Source organism: Epargyreus clarus, unplaced genomic scaffold, assembly GCF_041222505.1.
Source record: "Epargyreus clarus isolate Ecla_fem2 unplaced genomic scaffold, WU_Ecla_fem_2.2 ptg000007l, whole genome shotgun sequence".
NCBI lineage: Eukaryota > Metazoa > Arthropoda > Insecta > Lepidoptera > Hesperiidae > Epargyreus > Epargyreus clarus.
Window position 1 is genome coordinate 14,797,565 of NW_027332215.1, and position 12,897 is coordinate 14,810,461.

General features: G+C 33.1%; 2 protein-coding genes across 2 annotated transcripts; both read right to left on the reverse strand.

Annotated features, from left to right (window-relative positions):
• Positions 1–784: 784 nt before the first annotated feature.
• Positions 785–3,163, reverse strand: Pex16 (peroxisomal biogenesis factor 16). The gene has a single exon (XM_073074809.1). It carries the CDS (start codon positions 2,925–2,927, stop codon positions 1,944–1,946), a length of 984 nt encoding a protein of 327 aa, XP_072930910.1. The 5' UTR covers positions 2,928–3,163; the 3' UTR covers positions 785–1,943.
• A 1,282-nt stretch (positions 3,164–4,445) lies between these two features.
• Positions 4,446–12,661, reverse strand: LOC140743497 (replication protein A 70 kDa DNA-binding subunit-like). Its single transcript, XM_073074810.1, has 6 exons — positions 12,473–12,661; positions 10,792–11,039; positions 10,439–10,672; positions 7,426–7,687; positions 5,787–5,981; positions 4,446–4,823 (listed from the first exon to the last, which is right to left on the reverse strand). Exons 1-6 carry the CDS (start codon positions 12,500–12,502, stop codon positions 4,716–4,718), a joined length of 1,077 nt encoding a protein of 358 aa, XP_072930911.1. The 5' UTR covers positions 12,503–12,661; the 3' UTR covers positions 4,446–4,715.
• Between the last annotated feature and the right edge of the window lie 236 nt (positions 12,662–12,897).

A 12,897-nucleotide genomic window follows, 5' to 3' on the forward strand; every position in this document is an offset into this window, starting at 1 on the left:
ACTTTTTAAAAAATATTTTTCCCTGGCCGGGAAACGAACGAGTTCATTGAAAAAAAAATACATCCTCTATATTATTCCACTACCTGATAGTGTCGCTTATAAGGATCAAATTCTTGGAAGTAATGGTATATGACAAATTAAAGGTATTATATAGTATATATAAGTGCTTTATCTTGTCTGTTATGTATGTTTTCATTTAATTTACAATTTTTGTTATTGAGATTTGAACCTTGAAATTGACCCTCTCGAATTGATGCCATAAAAGTACAGTGTTGTTTTGAATTGATTGAACTTTACCTAGTTCGAATCTTAAATATGGCAGGCATGTTTTCAAAAATCTTTTCAGTTTTGTACCTTTTCATAAAGATATGAATGTTTCCCTTCTGTGAAATTTAATTAGTACTGAATTTAAAGGTTCTGTCCAGGTGGTTTTAAAAATCGCACAGAAACGCACTACATGGAAGACCATAATACACAAGGATGTTCTTGACAGTCACAACCCTCGGTCATGAGGAATCGACTAAGGTGTTAAAAAATCCAACTTGGAAATCTGTTATAGAATTTATTGTGAATTAAATTTAAATACCAAGGACCAAGGACAATACTTTTGCTCCTTTCGATATGATTTTAGTATCATGATGTATGGAGTGCATTTCTCAAATTTAAGCCTTTCAGCTGATCCAGCCGAAGTCACGTAGTACTATATTCAATCATTTCAATTTCAAATATAATTATTTATTACTAAATAGTAAACTTAAAATTTTAAATTGGAATAAAACAAAATAATTATAACATTGATTTATTCAATTACCCTACACATATTACAATTAACTTATTTTAATGCCCAAATACCATATATAATATTTATAAAACATATTTAATAAAACATAGAATAACTTTAACAAATTATTAGACACGCTTGATTGTCTTGTTTTATCCCCATGACATAAATATAAACTATTATTATAGGGTAAGCAAGTTTATAATTATGTTGTTATTATTTTGTCGTAACAACTATAATTATGATTTAAATTATGGCTAGTACAGTACCTTTGTATGTACAAATACTGAAATTTACAATATGTTCACACATTTCACTAAACAAAATATAAAATTCAAATGAATGAAATTATTATGGAATGTTTGTATACTTGGAACATTATAACATGCATCAAAAACAAAGTAAGAAGTTATAGCCTCTAATTTCTGGAGAATAAGTCAACAAATTTTAAATTTCCTGGCTCTTCATAAACTGTCTTCTAGGGTGTTTAGTTTATTATTGATTTTCAGGGCACATTTATGTTCATAAATCGTAACATTATATTTTAGCAGAATCTGTCATAGTCATAGGTCATATTTAACTTCAGTTTAAGTGCAGAGTTGTTTATTAAAGATTGATTAAAAATTATAGTTATTTCGTTATAATTGAGGTTTCTATAAAAACGGATTGGTAATTAATTTTCTAGCTTTGATAACTTGTGAAAGAATCCCCAAGACTCAAAATATTTATAATATTTTGGGATCTTGAATGTATAAACTAAGCCGAGTTACATTGATTATTTAAAATAATAACAGAAAGTACCCAACTTATACTATACTTAACCTACACAAGTATAATACAAAATTCAACTCATACTGAGTAAACCTCGGTATGACTTGAATTTGGTGAATTTCAAATAATCATACATAATATTTTTTATTTAAATAACATTTATCAACTACTTCACTTGGGTTTTGTTCTATGGAGTTAACATATTATATGTTTTTTTTTCAATATTATCTCATAGAAACATTTGATACTTTCATATTAATTTGAACATAGCAGATTGATTAAATTTGAAATAATAATTTATGACTTCGTATACTATATGACAGCAACATACAATATGTTAAAAATATATTTGTGGCAATACAAGTGGCTATTCTCTCTGTTTCTGTTAAGTTTATGATGCCCACATGTAGAAATAAATATCTTGCCAATGATTTAAATATTGTATAATGGGTCCACATATGAATGCCATAATTGGCATCTTTTTAGAAGCAGAATTAAGAACATTTTCAATGACATTTTTAGAATACCCATTGTACATCGGGCTACGAAGTAAATACAGCACCAGGCTTAACTTCCTGCGACTTATTTCTAACCTCTGTTCATATGACAATGTCTTTATATGCCTATTGTACAGTTTAAAACTGACTATATCAACTCCCAAAGCGATAATCCATTGCTTCCATGCCTTTGTTCCAAAAATTCTCATAGCGGTAAGATGTATCAATGGTTTTAAAATGTGCAACAATTCGGCATGCAGCAAATCTTTTACTTCTATGCTTGGGATTGTATCATCTTTGACCTTAATTGGTTGCCAGTCACGCAGTGCTACTGGAGGCGCACCATCGATACGGCGCACGACGCGTCCGGATCGCTTCAAAGTAAAGAAAGACGCCCTACCATCTTCTGAATCTTTACCTTCAGTGTACTTTTTCCGTTGCAACACAGGTACAGGTGGATGGGGAATAGGAAGCTCCTTAAACCTAAAGAGCAATACCAATCCTGAGAAGCATTTGAACATTTGTAAAAGAGTGGCTGCCGTCCATTTTCCACGTGTCCCATACTTGCTCTTGATTACTAATTCCACAAAAACTTCGCAATAATGTATAATTGTCAACCACATTTTAATTTGTTCTCGTAGTCCATATTCAAGTTCCGGTCCATAAGCTTCCTTGATGAGTTTATCATTGAATAATGAAAGAAGTTTAGATAAAGAATATACAAATTCTGAGACGATTGGCGATTTATTGATCTTACCCGCGACGAAATATGACGACCATGTAGCAACTGTCTCTACGTCAGTAACGATACTTGGATTGTTTACCACCCAGCGCTTATATTTTGCGTACAGATCGAATAAAATTGAAACATTACTCATATTGTACTTTAAAGGTTATGAGAAATAAAATATGCTATGTACAGTAAACGCCACTGAATTATATCTTCTCTCACTTAGCAAACGGAGGGCATGACAGGAAAATAGGATAGGAAAATAGGAATAATCACGAAATTATGTGTTATTATTATATATATATGACTTGCTGGATGTATGTATTAATGTAATGTCAAATTTTCTTAGCCTGCCCAAGCTGTCACTATACCTTTGACTGAAATGACTCTTAACAGCAGTGTTGCCACTTGGCAATAATAATTATTATGGTTGAACATTGTTCACAAGCAAAGAAGGGAAGACTATTGGCATCCAAATTATTGGAGTCTAATTTGCTTGAACATTTCATAGGCGATGATAATAATTAAATCTTACGCAAAACGAATCTATTTTTTATTTACCTGCATCCAAAAATTCATACTAGTAGGTATATATAAAACACTCTATAGTCCGATTCATAATTAGGTGTCCAAAATGTAAACAAAGGTGTTGACCTATCAAGAAAATATGTGTCAAATGGCAGTTTCTTATTTTTGACAATATTAAATTAATACATCGATAATAAAATAATAATCTAAATAAATTAAAATCAATTCACATTTTCCAATATTTATATTAAGTCAATTTCATTTCATACAGTAATATTATTATTTTATATTTTTATTATTAAAAAACAAGATTTATGAGAGAAAATTAAATTGTGATAATGGTCACACAATCGGCACCCAAAACATTTTTTGAGCCGCCATTTTTAAGTTTCGTAGTTGATATTATTCATTTTCGTGATCGTGATCGAACTCGAATTTTTTCTAGTTTTCTTAGCGCGTTTTCTTTTTTAATTGTGTGCAGTTATTAAGTTTTTGTTTTATGTTGAATTTTGTGAAATTTTTCGTTTCTTGTTATTTTTTAAGGTTTGCAATGCCTGTAGGCTGTAATCGAATTTTGACAATGACATTTCTTTGTTTACATTTTGGACACCTAATTATGAATCAGACTGTAGAATCTCTCTCTCTCTCTCGTCTCAATTCCATGCAACATTTACGCAGAGACACTCACTGGCTTACGTATTTTTCCTTTAATACTAATACAATATTAAATTAATTCTTATACGAATTTATTCTCTGTATACCAAGCACAGTATAGGTACTCTACAATTAATTCATATTAATTATATCGCATCTAACTCAAATTCATCTTTGACGAATAGTCATCATGACTGCCACGCATAAAGTTATATATTTATCCCTTTTTGCACATTCAGTTAGACGTACTGTCCTACTTGCACCTCTTGACTATTTATTAGTGTGTTGTTTTAATATAATATTTGTAAAGTAGTATGCATTTCTCGCGATGAGTGCCACCAACAACAGCGGGTTGTTTTGTTAGTAACTTATCTACGTCTTTATTAGTAGTATATCTATGGAAATAGCCTTGGGTTTTCTTTTGGATATAGGGAGACAATCATTTATTGGTTGGTGGGTATCAATTGTCAAGTAAAACAAAAAATAATGCTATCATATTTATTATTAAGATTTGGATATTGAGATAAACCCGCTGGGAATAACATAATGTTAAATTAACTTAATTTTATTTCCTTTAACAGGCACAAGTACAGTTTACCAATACTTGGCTTTTGACAAGACCTTGCTAATGACACTAACATTTTAATCACAATCTACTCCTGAATACATATGGAATACACTGAATACATATAGAACAGTTAAAAACAATCTACTCCTGAATACATATGGAATACACTGAATACATATAGAACAGTTAAAAATCTACACCACAGCTCTTTATGCTTTCGATAAGCCTAGCACTGGTAGCCTTGTAATCAATTGCTTCAACATTCAAAACTGTAGTCGTAAATGTGGTTTCATCCTGGAAATAGAAAATAACTTTAGCATAAATTTTGTTTTTTTGAACTTGAATTCAGTGGACCAATTAAGTACATGTTAATTTTCATAAGGTCTAATGGAAGTTTATTACTCAGACATTTTCAGATTTATGATGCTCAGATTAATGATACATTGCCTGCTTATCTATCGAGACAGGTATGAAATACTTGGCGAACAAAGTTAATATCGCTTATAAAATTGAAAAGTCAAAGTAGTTAATTGAAGAATATCTATAGTCGTCACAATTTAATAGGCCCATTTTGACTCATGCCATCCCAATGTCATTAATATCTTAAACTATCTTTTTAGTAGGCAGATTACGACCACGTGACGGTTAGAGCTTGCGGCTTCAAAGTATTCGGAAGAAACCATAATCGATTAACTTTCAAGTAATCGAAACTTAGAATTACCAATAACTAATTATTTATCCCTACAATAATCAAGACTTTGTTTCTTAGTGAATGATAAAACAAAAAAAAAAGTTTACGAGCGATGCTTTATCTTCTAAAAGTGATTAAATTTTTAAATTACACTAGAATTTATTTTCTTTTCTTCTTTTTATTGTATATTTAGATGATTTAGAAAAAAATATAATAAATATTCTGTTTACAAAATATTAAGTAATTTATACAAAACTATGTGTGGTTGTAATCGATTTGTCATAAAAATCGCTTTCTTTGGTTATCGATTTGTATGTCACATGCTTAGAGACTAGCGATGGCATGTGTCAAAATGGACCTATTAAATTGTGACGACTATAGGCATAAGAACTAACAACTTAAGGTTAACCCTTAAGGAGGATTACATCATATCATGGTCTTCAGAACTCATACCATTATTTAACCTAGTAAAGACCAGAGTTGGAGGACAGCATTTTTTTGGGTGTTTTTAAGGCAACTAACTGGTCAGCGCCTTAATTTATTTCTACCATAAGTGTAATACTCACAGTGCTGCTCTCTATTTTAGAGTAGAGCTTGAATTCATAGGACTTGTATTTCGCGTTCTTGATGACCTTTGCGTATGATTTCTTGTCGTGCTCGAACATGCGGCCTATTTCAGCGGCTGTGTGACCCAGCATGAACTCAGCTGCCTCATTGTACGCGATGACGCGCTGGTTGCCGGTGGGGTCCGCTACTGACGCCTTTGAACAATGCAAATATTCATATTCATGTTTATATTTATGTTATCAATACCACTTTTTACATATTATTGACGAAGCACAATATGAGGCTTTAGTTCATCAAATATTAGTTACTGCCGCTGGAACATAATATACGGGTGAATTTTTCAAATAGGCCTTCAGGGCTAGACCCGAAACTATAAGGATTAGCGAAAAATGCCGAAAGGAGTTACGAGGCCGATTTTAATAAAAACTAAAACTGCATCATTAGTTTTTTAAAATATATTTTTCCTTAGCCGAGAATAGAACGAGTTCATTTTGAAAAAAATACACCCTCTATATTATTCTACTATCTGATAGTGTCGCTTATAAGGATCAAATTCTGGGAAGTAATGTTATGTGACAAATTAAAGGAAAAGGAAAAATTTGAAGAAAATACATATTTTGCTCCATTTATCAGGTTCGAAAAGCGCACCACACTTTTTCCACAATTAAACTATTTACTGTTCCTTAATTGATTCCTAGATTGAAGATTATTTTTTGCTTTTTAGTTGATTTTATCATAAAAGCGTGTTTTTTAGTTTTTTAAACTATATTTAATTTATAAATTTTTAGTATTTGTTGTTATAGCGACCACCATCATGCATCGTTTGTAAAAAAATCAAGTGTCTATCTATTACGGTTTAAGAGATAAAGCCCAGTGACACATGTACAGACAGCGGAGGGTTTCGTTTTACCCTTTGAGTACGGAATCCTAAAACACATTCTACAAGAGGCATAGATATGTTTCAGAACATTTGAGTTATAGGGAAATAATATTATTGAAATCGTCTATTGTCATCGGTTTTTGATAATTCTTCAAAATTTCGAATTAAACTGAACGTTCAAAGTGAATAGAAATCGAGTTCAAAGATTCTGTTACTGTTACTTACATACATACAACCCAAGCTAATAAAAGCGTGTTAAAAAGTAAAAAAATCAATAACTTTAAAAATATTATAGATAGACCCCCCATTTTAAAGTTTATTTTCCATATTTTTTATGAATATTCAGAATATTTCGGGCGGTCACTTGTCGATGGGCGACATTGTATATGTCTATAAGCGACAACCTCTATCTGGAGACAAGATTCCTATCTAAGTTTAGCCAAGAAATGTTGCCAACCCTGAGGATTAACAGTCATTAATAAAAAATCCACCCAATGATTTGCTTACCAAATATCAGCATTTGACAATTATTTCATACTAGAAACTGACTACTTTCGATGTTTGGTATGTAAAATTTGGATAGATGGAGTATTAATAATGGCCGTTAGTTAGAACGCCTCGGATAAAAGCATCTCTTTTATCAGAATACAGTATCGCTTAACATTGCCGTTGTTAAATTATAAGTAAGCGTAATTTCTCATTGGCGAAACTAACTGACAACATTTTACTAAGGATCTTGCAGGTAATAGTAAACTCACCACTAAGAGCAAGCAATACTTGAAGTTTGGGTACTCCTTATTGCACTCCTCGCAGCGATACAGTCCGTTCTCCTGGTCGACGAGTTTCACTTCGTTGCACTGGTCGAAGGGGCAGGCCTTGAACACGACGTTGTCGTTCGTGGAGATGACATAGCCGAGCAGCGAGAAGTATAGACCCTTTTCACCGGCGACCAGCAGCCCTGCCTCAGCCTCGTCGAACGTCAGCCAATCGTCGATGTCGGCCTCTGCAGACTCGCCCGCTCTGCGATCGACATTTATAAATCTCTTAAACTGCTTAGGTCTAATTTAGATATTAGAGTACAACGAATTCAGGTTAAGGGATACAAATCTTTAGGTTCCTGTGTTAAAGTAGGCGTCCCCGAGGCTCTATTTTAGGGCCATTCTTGTGTTTGGTATACATTAATGATCTACCGCATGATATGCAGGACTTATCGAGGGTTGTGTTGTTTGTTGACGATACTTCCTTAATATTTAAAGTTAAAAGACAAACTAAAGATGTCAACGATATTAATAAAGCACTTGACATAATCCACAACTGGTTTAGCGCAAACAATCGTGTATTAAATTAAATAATAAAAAGACTAAATGTGTCCAATTTGCTTTGCCTAATTAAAAAAAACTAACAATGAGACAACTTACCGATATACCAACTGCTAGGCTCGTTTACTTTAGTTATTTTCATAGCATTATGATAACATAATGCTATCAAAATATACGGTATTCTGCTGCGGGGTAATGCGGCTAGGATTAGATGTCATTTTAATACTACAGAAACGTGCAATTAGAGCCATTTATGGTCATCGCCCCCGTGAATCCTTACGAGAATTGCTTAAATCTATAAATGTTTTGACAGTGCCTAGACAATATATTAAAAGCATTTATTTTATAAAAATATTTTATATGCTTGCAAAAATTATTCTTTTTCGAAAAAAAAAAACATAATAAGCATAAATATAATACTAGAAATAAAGTAAAACTGGCGCTACCTTAACAAACAATTAAGCAAGGTGTGTATTTTTTTTTATGTGGACCTGTATTCATTTCTACAATAAAATACCAAAAGACATTATCTACCTATTCGAGAAAAGGTTTAAATCTTCTACTATAAAATTGACTTTATGTAAAAAGAACTTATTATAATATAAATCAATTCTTAAATGATAAATCCGCATGGTATGACAACTCCAGCTCCAACATCTATAACTAATTGTATGTACCACTATATAAAATTGTATATTATTTACTCTTTAAAAGATGCAAATTTGCACACGTATGGAGTTTCTTTCGCCGCGTCTTCTCCATAGCGAAAGTAGTTGTAGATTGTTGACTTTCAAAATGTATTATATATGAATCTATTTTGAATACATGAGATTTAATTTGATAAACGCATTTTAAGTCTGTCTACCTTCGAGTTTTGAATTTAAAAAAAATATATTTTATATCACGGCGTGCGTAAATGGACGTTTTACGCACGCTTCGCGTGCGCAAAACCCCCATTTCCGACCCCGTAATATAAAATTTTATACAACACGCGGACGAAAAATGTTTTTCTGACTCGTGTCACAAACTCACACTTGTCAGAAAAAAATTTTTCGTCCTCATATTGTAATGTACTATCTTTTGTGCAGTGTACCTACCTAGTAACATATTCTTATTTTACTTTTAAGAAAATTTCATGTAAGTAAATCTATGTTCTCATGAAAATAAATATATCTCAAACCTTAAACATGTCAATTATTGTAACTTTTCGGTATTTTTGGTCGTAATAGTACGAAGACGGTGTGCGAACGTGTTGTGTGAATGACAGACAACCATTCCTACTATCGGCCACACATACTCTGTCAAATAAGCTGAAGCGCCTCTGATAAATAAGTCCTGGACCTGGGAGATAAAAATGCAAATTATTCTCAACAATATAAAACACAAAAGTAATATATAGGAAAGTAAAATTAAAAAAAAATAATAACAATAAGCAAAAGAAAAGGAATATAACTTAGCTAATAAGAATATTTGAAGCTAGGTATTGCAAAGATTGTTATATATATAGGAAACAAGTTGACAGATTGTATTGGAAAATATTTAATTGTTAATCGCAATAGGATTAAATTATAAAGACAATTAATTGTTCTAACAGGCTATTCAAATTTGATCTAGAATTTAGATGTTTTGAGATTACAATACATACATAGATATATAATACACACACCGGCCATTAACAAAAAGTAATTTATGTTTTTAAACTCAATATATATAATATTAATATTATATATTTTTTAAATTGTTACTCTTACAAATATTATTCCTCAAAGATAAATTATACCGTGATAAGCGGTTGTTTACACTTCAAATTCTTAAGCATTACTGTTAAGAATTTGACTTACTGTGGTCTAGGATTACTTTAGATTTGATCATTTTACTGTTTACAAATTCTGAAGACCATTGATTAGCCCTATTAGCATAAGAGGAAGGTATATCAACGAAATACAACCCCTAGGAATGCCGAAGAGTTCAAATTGGCTTTGCTTGAGGAGTGCGAGAACTTGAACCAAGAAATGATTAACGGCATCATTAGCAGTATGGCAAAACGTATTTGAAACCTCATAAAAGCCTGCAGTGGCAATACAAGCTCTTAGTTTCTTTATAATTGTTTAAAAATAAAAATCAGATGTTTTTACGACACATAATACCATATTAATACCATATTTGCCAACCTTTTTACCTAAAAAAATATACGGACTAGAAAAAACAAATTAAAAAATCAAAAATTATTAACTTTTATACAGCATTCCTCTAATTTTGCCGGCGTGTGTAGATATAAGAATAGATATATGCTAATAGTGATACAACACAACTGACATTTCCATATTAAAACTGGAAAAACTAAAAGTCTAACACATAAGGGCTTCTTTGCATTTTAGACGTTTAGCCTTTCCAGTGACTATATTATTATACTAATCTTTCTTATTTGCATAATAATGCAATAATTACTCACTGGTAACTAGGACTCGTAATGGAGTGGGTCATTTGTTTGGATATGAGGCTGTTGTTCAACCCTGATCCGGTGGAAGGGAGTGTAATAGGCGTGGATGAAGCGGATGCACCCATGGGTGCTGGCGCTGGTGTACCAGCTGCTGACTCCGCTGTCCAGTCGTGAGGGTTGCCCAGCTTCTTACCCACTTCGGCACCTGGTGCCAAGACAGTCACATCCAAGATCACCATGATTCGCCTGGAAATACAAATTTAATTAAACATGTTAATAGTGTACACTAAGATTCCCTGTATCATAGATGTCATAGACATACAACAGTGCTCATTTGTTACTTCTATCTTATAAAGAAATCTTACCTTTCTCCTTTCCCAACAATATTGAGCAGCTTTGTGACAAAGCGATTAATCTGGACCACTGCGTTATCACACAGCTCCCCTGTAATGATCTTATCATTGAGGTGTGACGCAAGCATCACGAGGCTGTGGGAATGTTTCCCATCTGACAACAGCAGTCTGTATTTCTCTATCCCCTCACTACCCTGTATCTTCTTATTTGCAAGAAGTTGTAGTATTGGTTTGTCGTAGTCGCCACCATTCATAATAACCTACAGAATGAAGTAATTTAATGTAGGTAGTCTAAAGACATAACAAGAAATATATGGATCGAAATAATAATCTCTTTCTGGAAAATAAATAAAAACTAAGTCGAACATACAATACTGATACTGGAGGATTTGTTTATAAAATAGTAACGCCATTTACCAGCTCTTAAATTATTATTTCAATACATTATTATGAACATTTAATAGTAAATATAAGGGTAAAAGTGGTCATAGTAACTTCCCTTGTGAAGGGGGGGGGTTGCGGAACCCCCCCCCCCCCTATTTTTTAATGATTTTTGTTAATTTTGAGTTTACCTATGTATTTCATTGGGATTTAAGACTAAAAAATTAGAGGATGTACCCCTCTCACCCCTCATAAATACTCTCTAAGCTAGTTCTGAAACAATTAAAACGGCAATTTAAACCTAGTACTTATTTAAGTATACTAAGGTCGACGGAACCCAGCTTTGTTGGGTTCCTATTTTTTTGTATTCATTAAACCGTCTAACCAGAACCTAATCAACCAATTCTATTTAATTAACAAAATTTATCCAATTTAAACCTAGAATTTGATTATACTAAGGTTGTTCGGCCAGGCCTTAATGGACGAGGCATCGATGACGCAAAAAATTGGTTATCCAAAAATCGAGTAAATGACAGTCGTATTATTAACAAATTTGGCAATTACGAATGACTATATTGACGTGATTTGACGTTTCTTGCGGATGAAAAGTCGAGGCTAAACTGACTGGGACTTTTACCGCACTAACAACCCCTCCGGTGGCCGTCCTCGGCGCTGCGTAGAGGACTCCGGTATCTCCAAAGGAACGAGACTGGAGTCCTCTCAGCGCACTGCCTCGTCGGGCTCCGCCCAGTTGAGTTTGCATCAACACACCGTCTGGTGTATACGACGGAAGGCTGGTCGCCTTACCCACATAACACATACCGCCGTTCTCCCCGGGGTCGCTAGCCTGGCGGTTCGAGCTCCCACTCTTGCCACGCCCGCAACCCCGGAAGCCCCCTTTTAGTCGCCTCTTACGACAGGCAGGGGATACCGTAGCCCTATTCTGGTCCCGGAACTACAGGGACCCTCCCCCCCCCTACCCACCTGTATGACTCGCAACTCAAAATTCGACGGGTCATAACGTATAGTTTTACCAAAATCGATTTTTACGAGTCAAAATTTTATCTCAAAATTTAAAAAAATCATTAAAAAGAACGGGTGGTTTCCGCAATTCCATATTCACAGGCACTTAAAATTCAACGGGTCATAAAGTACAGTTTAGCCAATATAAGATATTTCATAAAACCCATATTAAAATTATTTTGATAAATATATATTTAAAATATTACGTTAAATGAATGGCGTACTACCTTCGATCAATTAGTGATCGAAGCGAAATACGTATAAAACAAGTCACGACATGCTTACTTACGTCCAAGGATCCTTCTGATAATGTGTACATTTTGGAATATTTAACTATTGTAATGTAACAGAATAATAGTCAAACAGCGTACGATGAAATCAATCTATTAATTATGAAAAAGCCGAATCATGAGTATTGATTGATTAGTTCTTATAGGTGGGTGACCGCCGGACGCCGGTGAATTCAGTGTTGCCAGGACAGATTTGTAATATAGTAATATTACAATGCGCTGATTGAAAAATTACAGTATATGGGCATGAAAATACAGTGCATCATAAAGTATAATTATACAGTGTTTTTGCAGTAAAAAATACATCATATTTTTGAAAAATCACATATCATTTGGAATAGGTTTATTTTTATTATAAATTTAATCAGTGAAAGTTTTATCAGTATGTTCAAAATTTACACAGCTAATTGAATAGAGTATTTGA

Excerpts from the sequence above, each read along its gene's own strand:
- LOC140743497 (XM_073074810.1), bottom strand. The coding sequence starts at position 12,502 with ATGTACACATTATCAGAAGGATCCTTGGAC. Across the intron at positions 10,673-10,791 it reads ATTGTTGGGAAAGGAGAAAG|GCGAATCATGGTGATCTTGG; the intron begins GTAAGATTTCTT and ends TTGTATTTCCAG. Across the intron at positions 5,982-7,425 it reads AGTATTGCTTGCTCTTAGTG|GCGTCAGTAGCGGACCCCAC; the intron begins GTGAGTTTACTA and ends CATTGTTCAAAG.
- Pex16 (XM_073074809.1), bottom strand. The coding sequence starts at position 2,927 with ATGAGTAATGTTTCAATTTTATTCGATCTGTACGCAAAATATAAGCGC.